Source organism: Meriones unguiculatus, chromosome 7 (assembly GCF_030254825.1).
Source record: "Meriones unguiculatus strain TT.TT164.6M chromosome 7, Bangor_MerUng_6.1, whole genome shotgun sequence".
In the NCBI taxonomy this organism is placed as follows: domain Eukaryota; kingdom Metazoa; phylum Chordata; class Mammalia; order Rodentia; family Muridae; genus Meriones; species Meriones unguiculatus.
In genome coordinates this window covers 89,436,951-89,460,123 of record NC_083355.1, presented here as the reverse complement: position 1 = coordinate 89,460,123, position 23,173 = coordinate 89,436,951, and the positions used below count along the sequence as shown (strand labels likewise).

Sequence of the window (23,173 nt, the reverse complement as noted above, 5' to 3'; positions counted from 1 at the left end):
GTATTTTTAGTGAACACCTTCAAAACTGGATATTCATTCAGGCAAAATCACTACTGGGTATTTGTGACGGGGCATTTCCTAATGAAAGCAGGACTACTGATTCCCTCTACTACAAACTAACAAGGGAGCCTCTGACATCGGAAAACCATCCCTACCCTATTTTATTTGGGTTTAACACATTATCCATGCTGGATACCAAAACCTCTACCATGCCAGAATCCTCCCCACTCAGGATGGGGCATCCAGTATAGGGGCTAGGAATGAGAGCTATGAAGTCTGTGTGCCTGGATACTTCATGCACATTATTTCACGCGGTACCTGGCTTGGTCACTGCTCAATCAAAGTTTCCTCCTTTTACTGCCCTCCTCCATGCTTTCACACTCCTGCTCAGCGCGCCTGCTGGATGTGCTGTGAATACATGGAGCCTTTCCCCTCTACTTTGTTCCTACTGATTTGGTTCTGGAACCCCTGATCATTTACTCTGATGCAAGCCTTCTCCCTTCAAGGGGCACCTCATTCTGACCCTGTCAGCCAATACTGATTCCTGTCCTTTGGTCTGCATTCACATCTCTCTTTGTAAGTATCTTACGTTCATTATGTTAAGCCCAACATCTGTTACAGTCTAATGCATGACCTTGTCTCCTTCATGGGTATAAGCTGTGTTTCACTAGCCTATTAATCTTCCAGTCTTTATCAACTTGCAAGGAGTACGCAGAGCACTCCAGTTGTTCTTACTTGTAGAAGCACTATATTTTATTTTTAATAGGAGCGCTCCCATAAGAGCTTGCAAAGACTAAACGAGATAACACATGTAAAAGGTGACTAACAAGTGATCATTTTATTACCTCAATAGCAGCTAAGAGTCCTTGGCTCTTTTTCAAGTGTCCAGTGTTGTACTGAGTGCTACACATTAGTCAGTTCCTCAAGACAGGACATGACAATCTCTCATTCCCCATGCAAAAAGGAGAGGGGGCAGAGGTGGTTTAGAATGACTATGTTGAAGACAAGACTGACGTAATTTAAAAGTACCGGAATTGGCCACGTATATTAAAAGCTCACATGATAGTGAAATTCCTAGCACTTCACAATCTCTTTTAAAAATAAAAGGATTTCAAGACAAGAAAAAGTAAAGGAAAAATTGCAGTTCTTGAAAAGACAGTATTTATGCAGACTTGTAGCAAGAGGTGAGAGGGCAGAAAATGCCTAAAAGCTTCTGGGATCTCAATTGCCTTGCACATAAAACAGGCTAGTGACTGGAATAAACTGCTCAGGCACACTGTGGAAATTAAATCAAATAATGCTAGGAAAGAGATCAGAACCTAATAACTGTGCAAGGCATCTTATCTAGTCTGCTTTTATCCTACAGATGCCCTCAGTTAGGAAACAGACACACAACAATAAGGCAGGTAAACCAAATCCAAAGCTGCAACAGATTTTCTGAGCCCCAGTAAACTGTAGGCAATGTGGAGCCCCTGCCAAACGAGTTTTATCTTCTCATTTCACATAACAATAGAATCCAAATGGCCATTCAAAAAAGCTAAAGCCCCCAAAGAGGGCAATGGGAATGCCTCGGTAAGTCACAGAACACACACTCTTGTCTCAAAATGAGTTTCAAGAATCTCTTGTGACCCCGGCATGCATAACGGAGTCAAATGACAGGCCAGTGACTTAAAAGGATACTTGGACCTTACGGGAAAAAAAAATTATAATATATATATATATATATATATATTATTATTATTTTTTTTTTGCTTAGGTTCATTTTTGCTTTCTGTTCTCAGAACAGAATCAAGCACCAAGGATCTGAAAGCAAAATTCTACAATACAGAAAACAAACTTGTGTTTTCTTTTCCCAGGTATATTTATGTTAGCAGCTTAATAAGGGTAGAAAAGATAATACAGTGAGATCGAAGGTTTCTTTTAGTGAGTCCAGTTTCTGGGTGTCACACTGAGAATCTAACACAAGGACAGATAGAAAGCCTGAATTTAAAAAATAAAAATAAAAAAGATGAAAAACAGAAATGCTTTGCAATGGTTTCTGTGCTGAGCATTGTACTTGCGTTCATTTCCTTTTTACTTTCCTTTTCATTTTGTTTTGTTTGGCTTTTTTCTAAGACAATACTTCTCTGTCCTGGAACTCTCTCTAGACCAGGCTGGCTTCTAACTCAAAGGGACTCGCCTGCCTCTACCTCCTGAGTGCTGGGATTAAAGGCATGTACCACCACTACCCGGTGCATTTCTTTTTAAAGTTTGTTTTTCAAAAGACACCGAAAGATCGACTTCTCAAAGTGGTTCCAAGGATCTACAACTGCCATGTCAAGTGTGTAAGAGTATGTATGACCCCAGCCTGGAAGGCTGTACATAAAGACAGGTAAAACGGAAGCGAGAGGAACAGTGAAGTACAGGTACGGGGCGGCTCAGACAGAATACCATGCTTCAGTGTCTGCCTAATGGTAAAGCCCTATTCTGATGGGATAGCGTATTTTAGACACCTTTTTTCAAAGATCCACTGATGGCCACATTATAATGTTTAACCAAGGAGAACAATTACCATATATTAGAATTAATAATTCATGAAGGAAGAAATATTTTAGTAACCAAAAACAGGAAAGCGATAATTACACAATGATGGCCAATTCTATGAATTGAATAAATGTAACTGAGTTAAAGTCATTATGGCATTCCTGTTCTGCTTCCTGTGCTGTGGGGACCATGAAATGCTCATCACAGATCAGTGCCATCTGCGGCCCAACACTCTGCACACATTACAACGACACAGAATGTGCCAGACGTCCCATAAAAACCCACAACTGGAGCATGAATTTTTAAATTTAATATGTTTAAAACAAGGGAAATGGTAATAAAACACCTTCTTTATATGAAGTAATCTGCTCTGTAGAGCTTGGGAATGTTAAGTATATGACTGTATTATCAATGCCTGAGTGGGTTTCTCCCTCCTGGGTAAGCGCAGTAATTGAAATGACTAGACTAATAAAGCTGAACCCAGCCATCCTAGCTCCTCCTCCTTTATTAATATCCAGAGGATGTGCTAAAAGGCAGTCCTGAGAGGACTCCAGCTCATGCAGCGGCCACCTTCTGAAGCATCCGATGTGCTCCAAAGTTACATGCTACAAATACAGACGGACACTCATGAGATTCCCTGTGCATTCATACTGAGGAGACATTGGCTATGAGGCACTGTGTGCAGCGCATGATAAAAAAGGAGGATTCCGAAAGCTCCATCAACTTCTCATTCATTTTGTATGCTCACTGAGTAGAAGGAGAGAATTACAATACCTTGAAATTGATTTTTAAGGGGAGGTGCTCAATTCCAGTTTAATAAAAATCAGAATTTTTTATTAAGGAAACAGACAAATTTGTTCACAAATTTGTGACTGTCATACCTGGTCAAATTTTACATGCAAAGTCCAAACTACTTTCTCTCACTGCTAGGGTACAATGCGGCTAGAAGGACTTAGAGGTAAGGTTACGTGGGCATAATGTCTACAAAATTAGCCGTGTTCAATTTACTCCAAGCAGAACATGGCTTGCCCGGCCAGATGGGAAGGGTTTCAGGTCCCAGCAGCTTTCTTCCTTCCTGCAGCCCCTACCCTGGCCATCTAAGCACTCTGCACCTTGGCCAAAGGACATCATGCCTGGGGACAGAAAAATGAAGGCAGCAACCTTGGGCATTTTAACAATACTGCTGACTCAAACCCCAGCTCTAAATATTTATACTTAAAGCTCCAGGTAAAAATGCCTCTTTGGTAGTATTAAAGTAGGCTTCTAAATCTTAGCTTTTAGGGATGGTTTGGTTAATAGCTAACAGCACATGCTTGCAGTCAGATGACTGAATCCTGGTTCCCTAACTTATAAAGAGTGTGAAACTGAATTTATTATGTAATTTTTCTATGCTTCAGGTTCCTTGTCTTTTTTTTTTTAAGATTTATTTCTTTATTTTACATATGACACTCTATTTGTGTATACATCTGCACGTCAGAAGAGGGCACCAGGTCTTATTATAGATGGTTGTGAGCTGCCATGTGGTTGCTGGGAATTGAACTTAGGACCTCTGGAAGAGCAGACAGTGCTCTTAACCTCTGAGCCATCTCTCCAGCCCAGATTCCTTGTCTTAAAAATGGGCATCATAACAGCACAATTCTCTTAAGGTTGGGGCACAAAATATGATAACCTTTTAAACAGCTAGGCCTGGTGAACATGGTCAGCAGTGTTTGCCATGACCATCCTAACTATTAGTAAATGTAATACCATCATTATACTTTCTGTTACTGTTGTACTCCCTGGCTTTCCCCACACACCCAGAAAGCCATCGCATGTGCGGGTGACCATGGAAAGAGCTGAATGTGGCCAAAGCCCTCTATCGGCCAGCTGTCATAGAGTGCAGGTGAGACACGATCACACGAACAACCACAAGGCACGACCCTGTACAACAAATGGCACAGTTCTCCCCACCCGAGAAGAAACGTCAAAGCCTGTTCCGGAAGCCCACTAGGAAACGAGGGTAGCACGGATGGGCTCTGCAGTGCCACACCTACCCCTTGCTCGTCCAGCTTCATCAGCTGCTCCGTGACCTTGGGTGTGTTGAAGGCCAGACGCAGGCACTGCACGTTGAGCTCTGGGATCACATGCTCCAACACCTCCTTCAGAGGCAGTCCTCTGGCTGTTGAGTGCTTGGCTGTGGAGGGGATGGCATCCTCCAGGACAGATCCTCTCAGCGTCATGAGCTACAGGAGAGAGATACTGAATGAGATGCTGAATGTATACTAGGCTCTAGAGGCCAAGACAATAGCTCTGTCCCAAGCTTAAAAAAAAAAAAAAATGATTGGTGGTTAGTCAAGTCAGTGAGGTAGAGGGAGAGAGAGAATACGGGATACTCCATATTTAAAAAATGATGCCAACACTCCCAAGAACCCACACCTCAAAAGAACTGGAGGTATTTGCTACAATACTGAGCTGTTCACTTACTTGACAAAAGAAGCCTGCCCTTACAGGATCAGCCAGCTCAAGGTCTCTGCGTCACTATAGAGTGACAGGAAGCACACTGAGGAATGGGGGAGTCAGCTCAGAGAGACGCTGCAGGGACACTGAGAATGTGTACAGTATACTTCTGAAATGACGAAAGGAAGGAGGGAGGGTGATGCTTTACCCTCCCTAACGGGGCTGAAAAGCATAAGCTGCTCATGCCTTCTAACAGTGACGACTGCAGCCAACAGCACTGGAAATGGCATCTCTTCCTTCCTTAAAACGCTTCCAGCTATTATCAAATATTAACTCAAGCAATGGTGCTCTATATTAACTGATTTGCTGGAGAAACATAAAGTGGTCTTGATTTTCAGAAGTTCTGTGTGGCAAAACTGTTAGTAAATTTAAATACATATGGTTTGATGGTCTAAGAAATAAAATATGGAGTAGATTTCCATTAAGTATGAAAGCTGTAAGGTGACAGTTAACAGAGCACACATTTGGGGATGTGTGTGGCATTTAACAGGGAGAGAGACGAGAAATGCATACATGTAATCTAGGGAAGACTGTTCATTAAAGAAAACAGGAGAATCCAAAGGCAGAATAGGAATGACAGAGGCTCAGGTCACTAGGAAAAAGCTTAGTAGAGGAGGTAACATTAGAAATTAGTTAAAGGAAACTAGGAAAAAAAGAAATGTGTTAACGACCAAAGGAATCAAACTACAAAACAACAGCATCAAAGGAAACACGAGCAAAGGTACAGAGAGAGGAAAAGTCTGCATGTGTGTGGGAAAGCAGCTCTGCTGCAGCTGCCCCTGAGACAGGACAGGCAAGGTGGGATGGCGGAGCCAGAAACAGAGGGGAAGAAAGGCCCCGCAGCTGGGAGAGCTTGTCAGCCCCTGGCTCCACTGCGAAATCTCACCGAGTTTTCAGAAGGCATGGAGTGTACACTTGGAGGAATTAAGTCAGGAAAAGGTGGAACTCAAGAATCTGAAGCTGTACTCCACCCCTCACCCAACAAAGAGACTGTTTTGTAGTACAGTAATGAGCACAGGAGAGTGTCCACCCTCACGGGGTTTACATGCCAGTGGGAGAGACAGAAAACAAACACAATGATAAGCACACTGTGTAAGATTGTGTCAAGTCTTAACAAAAGGATGAAATCAGACAGTAGAATTAAACGGGGAAAAAACAGAATATTCAGATCCAGGACAGCAAAGGGTCCTGTGGCTTATGAGCACAAGTCAGAATGAGAATGCTAGAAGCCCTGGGAACAGCTGAGGAGACTGAGGCCACAGGCAGGAGAAAGCACCAAAGTCCTTAGGCAGCCAGTGGGGAGGATGCCAAAGTGGATGGGAAGAAAAGAGCCAGGGGAGTTACGGGGGTAGGGGCACCTCAGCGGGTACACTGGCTGCTAGGCGGGCTCTACTCAGAAGCCTAGAGAAGACTAAAGGATTCTGAAGGAAAAATGAGGAGCTCTAGATTGCATTTCATAGAGATTCTCTGCTGGGTGAAGGATGCGGGACTAGGCCTGGGCCTTGGGGGACGGAAGTGGGTGAAATTTTGGACACAATATTTGAGACAAGACTGAGAAGGATGCTGGCAGAGTAAATTTGAAGGAGGAACAAGAAGAGAAGAGTCAAGCGTGATGTTGGGATAGATAGAAAAGGGCTGCCTCTGAGCCATCCTCAGCTCTGACACAGGAAAAGGCCATGAATACAGGCAGGCTCTCCACCCTTCCCTGGCCACTACAAACAACATATCAGATACAAAACCCTTGCCTTTAAAATACCCACTTTTAATTTCCCCAGAGTTCAAGCTTGGAAACAATTAGGAAGCAAAGCCAAACCCTGAAACTTGCTCTGCATTCAATGAGGAAAATGAAGCCAAACTCTCTGTTTAAACTAATTTCAAAACCATTATTTTCTTAATACCTCAGGCATTGATATATATGAACGATCCTAAAATGAATTAGGAGCTGAGGCAATACATCGGTAACTGGAATAATGTCACACATGCTTAGAAATGGCTCTTCGAGGTTCTGGGTGCTTTCCAGATGCCCTGAATCTGTGAGTCGTAAGGGCTCCTGCCTCCTCCTGACCTGGCTTTCTTTGCATGGAAACTCCCACTCCTTTACCACACCTACCTTGGGCTAGAAGGAAAAGCCAGACATAGGCAACTATTCTCAAGCATCTCCACCAAAAGAACAGACCTTTCTTCTGCAAGTGTGCACATGTACACATGTGCAGAGGCCAAAGGTCATACCTCAAGTATCATTCCTCAGATACTATCCACTTTTTTCCCCCAAGTGACAGGGTTGCTCAAGAACTTGCCAAGTGGGCTAGGCTGTCAGGCTAGAAAGTTCCAGGGATCTGCCTTTCTCTACCTCCTTTCAGGCACAGCCCACCATGCCAGCTTTTGACACATAGGTGCTGGGCACTGAACTCGGGTCCTAGCAAGCCCTATCTCCCCAGCCCTAAGCCTTTTTTGTTTCAAAGACACTGTGACCCTATCCTATTGAATTTAACCCCTGTTACTGCTTCTGCTCCATTTCCCCCATTGAATTAAGTCTCAAATCTTATTCATTTGCAACTTACCTCACTAGTTCTAAAAATTATTCGGTAGTTGTATGGAGATCCATTTTCTTTCATTTCTTCTGGTTTTTCCCTTCGGATGCTCACAGCCACTGGACCAAGATTCTCATCAGCCCCAAAATAGTTCCAGTGTTCTTAGATAAAATAAGATAAAAACAGAATTAGAAAATTTATCTCACACTGGAAAATATATTTTGTTTGGCTTCAAGATCAGTTCTCAGAAGTTACCAGAAAGATACAGGCATGTTTATCAAACATTATGAACATAACCTTCACTGAGCTATGCAGAGCTTGTTTAGAGGACAGCACAGAGGCGGCCTGCTGGGTTCTGCCTACTCTACAGCTCTATTCTAAGTTCTCACTGTGCTCTCTCACCATGTCCCACCATTTTAATAAGCTACCATTTGTCTGTAACTTCTGTTAGGGCTTTTTATACTCTATTTAGGCAATGGAGTTTGAGCAGAGGGACGTCTCCAGGGGTAAAGTATGTCCTTGCACTGGAAAGAAGAGTCCCTGAGCAGTCCTGTGCTCCCAAACAGCCTCTGCCAGGCAGAGGAGAGCTCAGAGAAGCAGGCTTTGCTGTGCCCTGGGAGGTAGAAGGTGAGACCCAGTTGTCTTGGCCTCATTGGCAATTCCTAAAGAATGAGACAAATTGTGGTCAGCTAATCTAGACGGTACAGTGAGCTGGGAGAACAGTTATCTCCTAGCCAAAAACTTCCCTGGTGGCTCATATCATTCTCAGTGCTCTCAACTGTTCAAGGCCCAAGCTTTAGCATGGCCTTGGTTGGGGTGGGACAGGGTATAGGGAAAGTCTCCATCTAACAAGAAGAAAAGGGGGAATCAAAAATTAAGTTATCGGGGAGTAAAGGGGTGCAGATCAGTGAAGAGACTGCCTAGTGTACACGAGGGCCTAGATTCAATCCTTACCACTGAAAAGAGTCATCTGTAGAAAATAAGACTGACAGTTACTGGCACTTGAATATATAACTCTAAAAGTTAAAATTGTTGATGTGTGTATGAAATGTTCACAGATGAGAAAATCCACTCAACACGAAAATATATGACAAGCAGATAACTTACTTCTCAAACTCCTAAAACATTTGCTTTATTTTGTTCTATGTCATCTACACATGACATGACTAAATAATTAAATTGTGATATGGTACATTATTGGCATACAAAAATGCATATTTGAAAACATGTTATTTCCATACAAAATATATAAGTATTTGAAAATCCATGAGAATAATAAAAAGTAATTTGGCGTATCTAGAAATATGGTTTTCAGATTTAGGTAATGTACAATTACACAAAATAAAATTATAAACATTGCAAGCTCTAAGAATATTATAATCCATGGAAATTCAAAATAAGAACACATAATGGGAATACAGGCAACAAGCATTTCATACATGAGCAACTGAGAAACAATCTAACAAACACCACAAAAACCCAAACACTCACGTACATCCTCAAAGCACAGCACATGAGAATCACACTCACAGGTTATTTACTCTTACTTTGCACACAATTCTAACAAGCTTGGTTGTCTGGTCTTCCAGCCCACAGCTTTATTTCAGAGAGGTGACAGATAACTCCCGGTGCTGACAAAGTCCAGGGTGTAGGGCTGATAGAGACTTGCATGCAGACAGCAATGTGATAGAACAACTGACAACAAGGAAAAAAACAGAAAGTGGGGAGACAGAAATAGTATAAACAAGCTGACAAGAACTTAAAGGAAAACAAGACAGCATAGGGACCATTTACTGAAGGAGCAACCAAGAAACCCTCAGAGGATATTTCAATACTGTGCTGCAGAATGATACGGATCCGTCAGAGGCACGGGGGCCACACACTCTGTTCGGAAACTCTCGGTCACACCCCCCATATGTCTCCGGTGGGCGGGTTGCTGCTGCAGCTTCAGGAGAAATTCACAAAGACACAGCACTCTGGTGGGCCATGGATAACCTCAGCTTTGAGGCTCCTCCTTTAGCCTTCCCTGGGCAGCTCTGTGCTCGTCAGGGCTACTGTTTCAAACAGTCCTCCCTCACCCTTCAACCTCGGCAAGCACTAACGCTGTCAACAGGAAAGCAGGAAAGCAAAAAGCATTTCAGAAGCAAGCTCACCACCCGCCACCTTGATGTACACAGACTGACCCTCAGCCAGCCAACCTCTCTCTAGCTTTCACTTCCCTATAATCCAAAGCCTCATCTCCCTCCACCCTGGCCTCAGACCTCACTTCCAGGAACACACATTACACACCTCCATCACCACCCATTTATCTTTACTGCTTCCTGCTCTTTCTCAGTACTCCGTTTCTAGTCACCCTTCAAAACCAGTCATCTTCCTCTTCTTCCCACTGAGATTTCTGTGTGTGCCTTCACCTTAGCTCCCTGTAACCCTCATCCATGACATAGTTGCCTCAGAGTGAGAACAACCAGTGCTTTTGTTTCTTATTCTGTTCAAACTCTGGAACGTCTAGTACATACAGATGGTTATTTTTTCCTAGAATATTCTTACTTTGACTAATATGAAATCACATTCTGATTATCTTTTGACCACTATGGGTGTTTTTGCTTGGTTTTATGTCTTACTCTTGACTAATCCATCCATTCTGAGGTTTTCAGCTGCTAACTACTAAGTCTCTCTCAACTGTCTACTCTGCCTCCCCCGTGCTCACTCAACTCATGTCTACCCTATTTGCTTTCCTCCAAGTTCGAAGTGAGATAAATACTCCTTTTAAAATGCAAACCTGACTGATCACCATGAAGTTTGAAATCTATTCATGAGTTCTCAAAAGCCGTAGATACTTTCCACAGCTTCCTAAAACGTCTTTATGACCGACAATTCTTAAGTTGGCAGTCATTCTTTGATCCAAACCTCTCACATCTGATGTATTCAGTCGTCCGACCCCTAGAAGCACACTCTTATCTGGTCTCACCTGGAGTGTCCCTGAAGTTTCTTCTAAGAAAAGCTGAAAACTGGAGCGCACGGAGAAATTTACACAGTAAAACTAATACTTTGAAAGTATTAAGAATTCCCAATAGATTAGTGAAAAGAAACATTTTGTATATCTCAAATACAAAGGTGTAGAGTCATTATAAAACAAAAAGCATAAATTTAAAGTCATTTTAGTGTTAATTGGGAGATAAAAGTATTATTGTAAAACAAATTAAACCCTATATAAAGTAAGCTATAATAAAACAAAAGACTGAAAATAAAAAAAATACATTTCGTTTTTATGTGTGTGCGCCTTCAAAACCTGACATATATTTGTGTATTTTCCCCCGGCTATTTCTGAGTTGAGCCAGAGGTAATGGGATAATTGTTAACTAAGTTCAAACACTTTCCTCAGCCTTTATCTTTAAACACACCCATCTCTGATTTGACAGGGCTGGGGAGTCCTTTTTGAACTTATGACTTTGTACAGACATAATTTTAAGAAATGAAACAAGAAACTCTAGCTATTTTTCCTACAGCAGGATTGTGGTCAGTCTCCACCTATGTCAATCCCATTGGTACAGACAATGGTTCTGGTCCTGCTCCCTGTATTATGCTCAATCTATCAGGATCAGCCTCTGCAAGTTCAAAAGTTTTCACCTCATTTTACTGTGCAATAAAATCCGCGTTGGTATACTCCCTCTTTTTGCCTATAGAATTAAGGGATCAGAAAGAAGTAAACCCTTTCCACACAAAAAAACACAGTTCATGCAATTTAAAATCCTAACGTGATGCACTGGTCCCAGGAAAGAAGAGGTTATATTCACCACAAATTGAATTTTAGTTTTTAGATTTTGATCTCAAGACAAATGCGTCAGGTTTTACATGGCCAGTCTAGTCCTCTGGCCAGACCTGGTTCTGTCCATCCATTTCAGCATCTGTCTTTGGGCATCCCAGCCTCTGCTCCAGGATGCATAAATGAAAATAATTAAAAATTATTCCTTTCTACCAGCTATCTACCTCCATTCTTGGATACAACAGACAGGGAGCTTTTCCAGTCATACCCACAAGTTGGCTTGTCCTTTCTTCTTGACAGGAAGAAGAAAGGGAGGGTGGGGAGCTGCAGGCCAGAGCGGAACGATGCTGGCAGATGACCTAGCAGGGCAGCCTTTACTTACAGCTATGCCCAGAGCCACTAAATTCTTCTTGTATTACTGCCTCACCAAACACAGTAATAGCGTAAAGTCAGCGCAGTGACACGCAGAGCCCCACGCGCCAGTCCTCAGACTACAACAGTGCAATGCACCAAAGTAAAGTACTCCGTCAAAACACTCACATCAGCCCCGAGAATAAGGCTAGTTCTTTCCTTTTTACAGGTATGGCAGCCCGGATGTCAGGACAGTCACAAGCACTAAACTGAAGCACCAAATCAGGCATATCCACTAACGACATTAAAGCTAATTTTCTTAGCAGTTATAACCACACTGTATTCCCAGAAGTCTCTAAACTTTATGAGCAACAAATAGTTAAACACGATTTGGTGGCCAGAGCGACCTGCTATTTAATCAGATAGGATGCTCTTTTTTACTACCTGATGTGCAAAGGCTTTCTTTGTTGAAAGACATGCTGGTGCCATCTCCTAATGCTGTCTCCTCCCAACCTTCACTGCTCATAATGAACGTTCTAACATAGTTATCTTAAAGAGTTCGTTCAGTTTTTTTGTATTCATGTGGTGTGTACATGTGTGGAAGTATGCTCACATATATGTGGACACATGCTCATGTATGTGTGTGCATATGGAGGCACAAGTTGATACTGAGCATCTTCCAAGGTGTCTCACTGATCTTACATATCGAGGCAGGGTCTTCTGTGGCACCAAGCGCTGGCTATTCAGCTGTATAGCTACCCAGCCTGCTGTGGGGTTCCCTGTCTTCACCTCTGTGGACTGGGGTTCAGGTGGGCCTCCACATCCACTGATGCTTTCCATGGTTTCTAGGGAACCAAACTTAGCAATAGATACATTACTTACAGCTATGCCCAGAGCCACTAAATTCTTCTTGTAGGTTATGAAGTCTAACAAGACAGTACACAGAACACTCAGGAATTCTGTTTCTGGGATATTCCATAGAAAGAGATTTATTTATGGTCAATATGTTTACAATTATAACGACTGTTTGACATTCTTAAAGAGAAGAAAAGTGAATGGCTGAAAACTCCAGTAACTGTGTCAAATGCAGATACTTTACCTGCTTATAAGTCATGTGTGGTCAAAAAGCTGTGCCTGGTGTTTAAATTATAAAGGACAAAAAGAAAGTTGAGCCTCGAAAATTACAGCCTTCAACCAGCAGTTTCTGAATGGCTCATACTGGCTTTCATAATTGTTGTCTGTGAGTTAGTATTTCAATTATACAGTTTCTTGGAGACATTGTACCTTAGACTGAGTAAATTATGAACAATTAATTAAGATAGACCTTATTTTTACTCAATAATTTATAAAATTATAATTTGTGTATTAAATATTTACATGTAAATATGTTGAGGGCCATGCAGGAGGAACAGCAAAACAGCTCTAGAACTCATGGTATGCGGTCCACTGGTTAGTAAAACCATGATGGCTGTGTCCTGGAGAGGCATAACCCCAAGGACTATGAGTCCTGAGGACATCATGCTGTTATGGAGCATAGCTCTGCTTGTTGCCCTGTGGTCACCACATCCCTCATAACATATGAGTTGTATGGAAACTCTAAGGGGACGTCCAGCCCCTCACTGGGCAGTGTCACTGGCACTCACAATAATGATACCTGATCTCTTTCAGGCATTGCTGCTGGGGCAGATTAATGTCTACCACCACCCTGGAAAAAGGGACTTAGAGATGCAGATTGTTAGCTAGGACAACCACCCTTGGAAAGAATTTGGAAAAATAAATTGTTTAGCAAAGTTAGGTGAAGATGTCTGGCTCTGATGTAAAAAATCTTAGAGAACAATTTGAAGTTAAGAAAAGTACACTCTTAATATCTTAATAGTAAAGCTGGGGACTTTTTAAGATTGGTGAGCAAGAACAATACCCCAAATAGCACTAGCTGACGTGACTCTCTCACTGAAGTTGGACTTTAAGGTGATTGATTTCTAGTGATTAATTTTTGCCCTCGGCTTCCTGATATGATTTAATAAAAATTATTAATGGCAGATGTTCACTCTGAGGATTTAAAGAAGAAATGGCTGGTTGTTTTTAATATAAAAATTTAGGTTTATGAATCTTTAAGATTTTTATAAGATTACTTTTAAAAATAATTGATTCTTTCTTTGTAACTGCAAATTGCAGCCTGCCGGCAAAGAAAAAGCTGGCTGAGAAATTACCTTGCCTGCTCACACTTTGTTAATCTATAACAAGTTGCTTAGTTACAAATGTATGTGGGTTCTTGGGAATAATTTGTTTTTCATATTTTTCACCCACAATATGTAAAACATTTGATCATGTGAGGGTATTGGGGAACATGTTTTTCTTACATATATTTGTAAGCAGTCACTTAAAGAAAACAAAATGTAACCAAATGGTGATTTTTGTACTGCTTGAATGATCTTGCTGGGATATATAAGCCATGGGAAAAATAAATGTTGTTGGAACTCACTCTAAGTTTGTTCCATCCACCAAATGTGTATATATATGTTTATGTATTTATGTGTATATGTACAATAGCAGGTTGAGTTGGAACTTGCTCTCTGAAGGTTGCTCCCTTCACCCAATCAATGTGTGAATGTGTGTGTGTATGTATGTAGGCATGTGTGTGTGTGTGTAAAGTAAGAGAAGCTTGAAGAAGCTTGTTGAAACCTACCTGCTGGAGCCTCACTTCATCATCAAGTGTAAGTGTGTGTGTGTGTGTTCTTTTTCTCTCCTTCTTTCTTTTCCCTTTTAGATGCTTGGCACCACCAGTAGAAGCCCACACTAAGAGCCAACAGCTCTATCAGCGGAAGCCACAGTCGGTAACAATCAGTTCCGGCCTGGAAAGTTATCCTCAGAGAAAGTCTGTAGGGTGATCAGCCAGCGGTTGATCTATACCCTGACTCAGTTTACCTTGTGGTGGGTGTAGAAGCTGGTCTTTGACAAAAGCATCAATTTAAAGTTTTAAGTAGAGAAAATAAACAGTAAAAAGCACAAGTTATGACAAACCAAATAAAACAGATAAACTGAAAAAAATAAAATAAACCTTCTGCCTAACCCAGTAGGAAACAACTTCCGAGACGAAACAACAAAACAACACAAAGAAACCCTTAGTAAAAGGCATACTCGCACTGGTGACAGAAGTGTGGATCAACACCAAACATTTCAGGAACCAGCATGGCCATTCGACTCACAGCCACAAAAATATTAACATTCTAATCTTAGAGTTACCCCCAACCGACTACACAGAAAGTCGAAACTCCTCATTTTCTCTAGAAAAAACAGTAAGTGACATGGTGGTGAGTTGGGGAGCTTCAAACACCAGCAGTAAGTGGATGAGACAAGTTCTACTCTGCATTAGGAGGCAAGGGGTCAGGGGCCACTGCACAAGCCCAAAGAGCAATCATCTCACCCTCGCTCATATTGCACACTATTATTTTGTTACACAGAACACTTGGTTCCTAGCTATGTCACTGTCATTACTGTTATCCCTATGAACTTTGACCTTCAATGTTTTCATTCAGCAGAGAATCTGAATAAAACTAGGAAGGCACCTGAGTACAGCATGGGTTTCTCTGAAGCTGTTCATTTCTGCCTATTGGGTTCAATTGGTTCCTATGTTTTGTTTTCTTACTATGAATATTAACACTGGAGAAGATAAAGCTAGAGAACTAAATACTGTAAATAACAGCAATAGAGATGAGGATGGGAAACGGCTTTTAAGAGGAAAGCTAAGTTACAGAAGTGGAGATAAGAAAAAGGCAGCTGCTTAATGAAGCTTCTCGAGACGCGCCACTTAAGAGAATCTCTGCCTCATCCCCAAAAAGCTTACTCTACTTGGAAGAGCAGAATTTCCGTGAGAACTAATCATCCAGGACTGGGCACCACAGTTAAAAGGTCAGACAGCCAATGGGGGTGCATGCGAAAGGCTGGCTGGGCTCTGTCCCAGAGCCCTGCACTAAGCCTGTGGCTACTGTTGCTCAAGAGTGGGTGCCCACATGTAGGAAGTGCCCAGGATTCTGAGGCTCCAAGTCATCTCTACAGGTAACTCCTGAAAATGGGGAAGTGGATGTGGTGGTCTGCTCCTGATCCCCACAGCTGCGGACATGGGACTGGAGGATCACTAGTTGGTTTAGATAATGAAATCTTGTCTGGAAAGGAGGGAAGGAGAAGGGAAAGGGAGAAAGGGAGGGAGGGAAGGGATAGATAGATATAGATATAGATATAGATATAGATATAGATATAGATATAGATATAGATATAGATATAGGTGGCTGGAATGCTTGCCTAGCAATCTAATGTCTTTGGGTTCAATGCCTAGAACCACCAAAATCAATATATCAATTCATCAACCAAGCAACCCAGCAACCAAAACAAAACACCACTTGCTTAAGCAAGCCCTAACAGTGTCCTTACTTAAAAAACAAACAAACAAACAAACACCCCACCAAACCAATTTTAATAAACTCCACCAAAATGATAACAGCAAAAATATAAAAACTACTTAAATAAAGAAGAAATGAACAGCAGAATCACGAGTGCTTATTGGCTGTCATCATGCTACGGCAAACAAACGTCTTTCAAAAATTACATTGTGGTGTTTGTGCTTTGGAGTGGTTTGAGGTGAATGTTCCGGTAGGAAGTTTGTGGGTGAGTGACCTTGGGCCCATTTCCTTTTCTCTTGGCTCTCTGAGCCTCCTTTACTTTCAGGGTAGTCTTGACAATTATATCAGGTACATAAAAGTGTTCAAATAAACGATTCCTTATTATTAAAAACTATATTGTGCACGTGTTAAAAAACAAGAAGTTGTACCAGGGTAGATTGGTACCCATGGGGGCACTCTCCTTCTCTTAGGATAAGAGGATGAGAGAATGTCTGTGATCAGGTTGTAAAGTGAATAAAAATAAATAAATAAAAAAGAAAAAAAACAAAAAAACCAAAAACAAAACCAGCTCAAAGTAGCTAAGAAAATGCTAGAATTCAGACTTAGAGAATCCATCTGCATGCCTAGGCCAGTTCACAATACTGAGAATCAGGCTCAATGAGGGTGCCTGTGCCCCTAGAGATCAATTGGTGGTTGGTTCACTCCCACAAAACCACTGTAACCACACAGGGCTACTTGAGGTCTCATTTCCTGAAGAGAGAAGAAAAGGAGCTTCACACACTGCTGGGTGTCTGGGGAATAACAGTACAAGGCCACATACACAGGGGACTCCCAGTCAATGTACCCAATGCTACTCAAGTCCCTTAGCTCAACCTACTCATTAGCATCAAACATTCACGTACAGGACATTCCCCAAGCAACTTAACCTGTTTGTGGCTCTGGTTGCTGAGACGCATTTAGATTGTTGTGGCTAAAGACAACCCCAAAGTGTCCTGCAGGAACAAAAGTGCTGTGGTGACTGGATGAGCTCTGGGCAAGGGCCTGGGCCCTGGAGAGGCGTCAAGGCTTGGGGGACTGGATTCGCTGGGACGGGGAGGACGCTGCTGTATGGGGCTGGGAGGAGGGAGGAGGCACCCTCACAGCTGCAAGTGAAGGCTTCTTCTCTCTAGCCTGCTCGCTACCCTTTCACCCCACAACGACATGTCCTAGTGGAGTGGGCACAGCCCTTTGCCAGGAGTAGCCCTCAGCTTTTCTGTGTTAGGGGAGGCTATGCCGACACACAGCTTATCTCACACCTGCATCTCTGTCACAACTGGATCAAGGTAACCAGAAGGGCCACAGAGATCAAAATTAAAGAAAAGGAGAATACACTACTTCAGAGACACAGATCACAAGAGGGAAACGCTCAGAAAGGATCTAAAAATAATATCAAAAAACTAGGGAGAAGACCATAACACAAGAAGGACAACAATGAGGAAACACTATTAGGAAAAACACAAGAAACAAAAATGAGTTCCTTGAGAATAAAAATGTAACTGCTCAAAATAAAACCCAGCGAAAAGGCTGCTTAGGTAGGACTGCCTGGAGCTGTGTGCCAGTACCTTGTTCAGAATACAGAACTAAGTCAAAGCGAACAGCAACTCAAATATCAGCACATTAAGAGGTGGGTATGGTGGCAGTAGACAGTGGTGTGAGCCTCTAACTCCAGCACGATGGGAACAAGACAGCAGAGTCACTAGGACTTGCTGGACAGCCAGCCCAGCCAATGGTAAGGCCCAGGTTTAGTAAGAGACCTTGCCTTAAGGGAACATGGCAAAAGTGACACCTGCTGTCCTCCTCTGACCTCTGTACGAGCATACATAGGTACATGTGCTTGTGTGTGTGTGCACATACCACACAATCATTCACCACAGCCATCTTTAATAAAACAAATAAATGCAAATCCAAGCATCCTACTGTATACTCAAATGAAAGCCCATGCACAAGAGGCAAAGACATTAGAGATGGAAGTTTTTCATGATAAATATTAATGTGTAAAGGTTTCTTACTCATCATAATAACAATAACTACATATAATAAATACCATGAGGGCAGAAGTCTATTGTTGGCTTGCCTCTAGCACTGTCCCACTCCCTATACCCCACAATGACACGTCCTGGAGTGGCCACAACTTTCTCAGTGCTAGCCCTGGCTGAGGCTTTTCTGTGTTAGGGGAGGCCCTAAGGGCTGCAGCGGAAGAACTCACAAAATGGCTACTAAATGTTATCTGAACAACTGAGTAAATAAATAAATGAACATGTGGTTATTTCTATACTTAAAACCAGTGCAAAAATGTCTGGGGTGGTCCTATGACTAGAAAATGAACTTTATTTTCTGTGTTGCCATACTATTTTCTAAAACAAGTGAGCCTATTTATGTTTTTTTTTTTTTTTTTTTGAAGGAGGGCTTGTTTTGTTTGTTTTTGTTTTTATGACAGTCTCTCTGTGCAGCCCTGGCTGTCCAGGAATTCACTGTGCAGAAGACCAGGCTGGCCTGGAGCTCACAGAGATCCTCAGGCCTCTGCCTCTGCGTGCTGACTTAAAAGGCCCTGAAAGCTTGAGTTGCCACACCCAGTTCTATTCATGCTCTTGTCTGCATCCTTTTTTTTTAAGGTGGTTCTTTTCCTAGGTAGAATGGAAGGCTCAGCATCCTCTAAATGCACAGCCACTGATTTCTCTTTAGGAAGAACTTACAGTTGGTTCAGCCCTGCACGAAATGCTGGGTCTGTGGCCTTGGGGTCTGCAGCAGTTAGGCAGCTGAGCCATACTCTGCCAGCGCAGCCCTTAGTTGGCACCTAAGCATGGAAGATAGGGAGGGGCAGAAAGCAATATCGCCAGGCACTTGCTCCCCTGCTGGGGACTTTTCTGATATTCATCTCTCTCCATTACAGTGGACAAGATGTTTGTTAACACAAACCCTGTCTGGAGCTCTCCTTGCCTACTTCTGCCTCCTTTTCTCTTATGCTGCATCATGGGCTGAAGGGTTTCTCCACAATGCTCTGCTTCCTTTCCCTCCTATACTCCACAGGTGCCATCACCAGGTCCCCAGTCCATCTGTACCTTTCTCATCATCTGCTTATCAGATAACCTGGCTGGTTAAATGCAAGATGGGCCCTACCAAAGGCTGGATTCTGAGCAGGGAGGAGGACATATAGCTGGAAAGACTAAAAGTCTAGGATTTCAGCAAGAGACAGGGAGGACCTGCAGCTACCAACGGGGCATGAAGAAAGTTAGACATAACCCACTGCCACACACTCTAGTGTCCTTCCAAAGTGATTGGGGGTTGAGAACAATGAAGTCACGGGAGCTCGTAACCACCGACTTGCAACAATGGTGGTATTTACGGAAGGAGAGGAATAACACTGTAAGTCTCAACTTCTGCAGAGTGCCAGAGAGGACAGCTCAAAGCCATACCAGTGCAGGCAGAAAACAGCTGCTGAGACACTGAGCAAGAACTGAGAAAGCCTGCCTGGAAACAGAGGGATATGATAGAGACAATCAATGCAATTCAATATAACTTTTGGAAAGATTCTGAGGCCACGGATGAGTGGGGCATATGAAAGACCACACTAATAAGGCAGAATAAGAAAACAGAAGTTGAATACAGAAGCAAATGTGTTTGTTATATGGAGGTTGAATATGTGAATAATAAATTTGGTTATGGGTCTTGAGATACTAAGTTAGATACATTAAACAAAATATGTAGACAAATATGCCTGCCATCAAAAGTTGGGCATTTGATACAGAGTCAGAAAAGAACTTCTGGCATCAAATTCTAAAATAAATTTCTCATATGGAACTTTCTACATAGGAAATGGGCAATGTTTTCACCTCCAGTTTTATAGCTAAACAATTGTGTTTTTATATGAGTGGATCTAAAAGGATGGCTTTGGATAAGGTCCAGTGTCTGAGCTGGCAGGGACTTCTGATGGTACATCTTAATCTATAAGCATGTGGAGGAGAGTGAGTCCTCCACCCCATAATCTCTGATCTGTGATAGCCTGGGCACCCTAAGAGCCCAAATGCTCTGTGGGTAAAAGACAGACAATAAATAATGAGTGTCAAGAGGCTGGGAATTCACAGCCAAGAAAGGAGAGGTTGCCTCTTTCTAAAAAAAGTCCTATTAACACTTTACCGGGTATGTGGTGGCCCAGAAGCCTTAAGCAGATATAAAGATGGCAGCCAGTGGAGTACAGAGGACCTGTCTGTATTGCCAGCTACTTAGAAGGTTGAGGCGAAAGAGTCACTTGAGCCCAAGAGCTCAAAACTAGCTTGGGCAAAACAATGAAGGGCAACCACAAATGAAAGGTCAGCAAAACGCGGACTGAGGTAAGACTCTCACTAACAAACTCAAGCCCCACATTTCTGTGAGGGAGTACACACTCTAACACCTATCTGCAAATGAGCTGATCAACCAGCACAATCTTAACAAAAACTAACTTCGATGAATAGGAAAGGTGAAGTGAGTTGTTATGTTTAAGAGCACAGCATGCTTGGGAACACAGTCTTGTTGGCTATACCTGAAAATGAAATAATCTACCTCAGAAAATTAAACACAGAGTAAGCATAGAGAAAGAACCCTTAACAGTAAGGCATCCAATACATAGGACTTTTCTCAATCACATAAGCAGACTTAGGAATACACATGGCTATGGGTTTGTTTCTTGGGCTCTCCTTACTTTCTGGTCCAAGGCATTCTTGATGAGGTCTTCAAGGTGCTTGCTTCTGCCTAAACAGAATTGCGTCTCAGACTTTAAATGCTGAACTAGGGACTAATCAATAACTAGAATTCTTAATTTGCTGAAACAGGATCCATGGCTCCCGCCTTCCTTAACTCGTGAGGCCTGCTCACGTTGGCCAGCGCCATGCAGGCACACCTGTCCTTCCTAACTTCAGAAACAGTGAAAGATCTCACGCCACACAAAGAACTAGAGCAACCATCTACCAGCTGTTGGCAAGCACAAAGGCTTCATGCAAAGAGGGCAGAGCCAGGGCAAGGACAGCTCCTTATGAAGGGCATCAGATAAGCAGGGGACCTGCCCTCCCCATAAAGTACACGCGTGCACATAGAACTCTTGAGAGAAAAACATCCTTACAGGATCTAGGGGAATACATGTGTTTTAGTGTAAGCTATTCCTTAGCAGGGTGCCTTTAGCCATCCACTATGGAGGTTAGCTGGAAGCTGCGAAGCTGGTATGGCCTTTGGCTCTCGGTATCCTTTTCTTGCTTCACTTTCTTTCTGACTGAATGATATTCATTTAATAGACTGGGACATTAAAAAAAAAGTTTTTGATAACAAAACAATACATAGCTACGTGCTATGTTCTAAAGAGTGGCTGTTAAAGACGGCTGACTACAAGATAGAAAGAGAGAACTGGGCAACCAGTCTTTACAGAAGCAATTGAAATCTAAATTGTTTCCTCAAAGTGACTATCATGGGTATGTGCATGAGCAAGCACATGTGTGAACGCATGTTCGTGTGTGAGTACATGTGCATGTGTATGTTGTAGGAAGAAGGTAAGAACAATAAAATCACTGGCTTAGAGTTATCAAATTTCTCAGTTATTTGTTTTCTATCCATTGACCTACAATGGCAGTTTCTCCTGGCCACTGAGCAACAGGGGACTGTGCCTTATCAGAGCACCTTTATAACTTGACACCAAGCAATGCCCACCTAACACCTACACCCCCCCAACCCCCCATCCGTCTGTCTCTCCTACTAACACTTTTAATCATTGTCTCAATAAATACTACCACCAAAGCAATCCATGCACTCCTCTCTTCCATTAGTGGAATTCCAGAAAACACACCTGAACTGTATACCCAAAGAAAACCTGCAACACACCATGGGGCCACATAACACAGGTAACAACTGGGAAGGAGCCGTTTCCTCCAAGCCATGCTGGCTGCAGGAAACAGTGGGGTCAGTTTCTCCAGCCTCGCATTTGCCATTTGTATGTCTCCTTGGCACTTTGATTGTAGTGACCTGAACACAAAACTATGAATGGTCTCAAAGAAAACATTCTTAGGAGTTGAACTAATGCTACTCTACTGCCCTGAGAATGGCACCATCAAGTGAACACTGTTTCCACTGACAGGTTCCATTGACAGGTTTTTGACACATGCCAGTGTCCAAAAAGCATTAAGTGAGGAGACCACATAAAAACATGAAACAGAAACACAGTATATGTCAACTACATCATTACTGCCAGTTCATGCTGGGTGAAAACAAGAGACAACAAGAGGAAGGAGCAGAAGGAAGAGTGTGGATGTTGTGTGCCTAATCCAAAGAGAGGGGTTCCTCTCTTTGTCCACGTTTATCCAGTGAACTCAGCTTTCATGTTGGAGTCAGAGTAGGCTCTAAAGTTCACATCTACAAGATGATGTTTATAAAGATAATGCAATATCAAAGTGATTACAGCTTCACCAGCTGAAGATGATCAAATATTACACATGATGCTGGCTGAGGGCTGGGCTTCAGTAAAGAAAATAATAACATTAATAATAGATTATATCTACCATAACATAAAAATAAATAACAATAGTGGTAATTATTAATTTCCCCAGAGACAGCTACAGTGGAGTGTAGGACACATTAAACAGCTGAATGCACAGAGGACCTAAAGGGGGTGAGGTGACAGCCATTCTCGGGGTGCTACAGCCTTGCTGCTGGGGCCAGCTCCTCTTCACTGCACTACACTCTTTCACAAAGAGATTAAGGGAAAGAGGTAAGCGGTATGCAGATCTCACTGATGCAAAGCTAATGTAAAAATTACAAAATAGAATTGTTTTTAATTATATTTACACAGTCATATTAACTTTACATACATAGTATGCTTTTGAGGAGTTTGATTTCTGCTTCTTGTTATTACTCAGCCATCATTTGTGAGACATCATCAATATGTTATCAACAACTAAAAACTTCCAATGTGTGCAGCCCAAACACAGGCTCCATGACTTTTCTTGGATTGGCCTCCTGGATTAGCCACTTTTCACTGTCAGCACCAGGCTGACAGGTGCCAGTGGCATGAGCTGGCCGTCCCTCATGCCACACACGCTTTCTGCTCCCACCAG

At 42.4% G+C, this 23,173-nt stretch overlaps 1 protein-coding gene across 13 annotated transcripts in view; it reads right to left on the bottom strand.

The window, feature by feature from the left end:
• The window catches only part of Sipa1l1 (signal induced proliferation associated 1 like 1), a 290,762-nt gene that overhangs the window by 91,130 nt on the left and 176,459 nt on the right, over nucleotides 1-23,173 (bottom strand). For all 13 annotated transcript variants that reach the window (XM_021653798.2, XM_021653855.2, XM_021653864.2 and 10 more), the window contains 2 exons: nucleotides 7,581-7,711; nucleotides 4,557-4,745 (listed from right to left, as the gene is read on the bottom strand). In XM_021653798.2, the coding sequence (XP_021509473.1) occupies nucleotides 4,557-4,745; nucleotides 7,581-7,711 (320 nt within the window). The remainder of the gene's footprint in view (nucleotides 1-4,556; nucleotides 4,746-7,580; nucleotides 7,712-23,173) is intronic.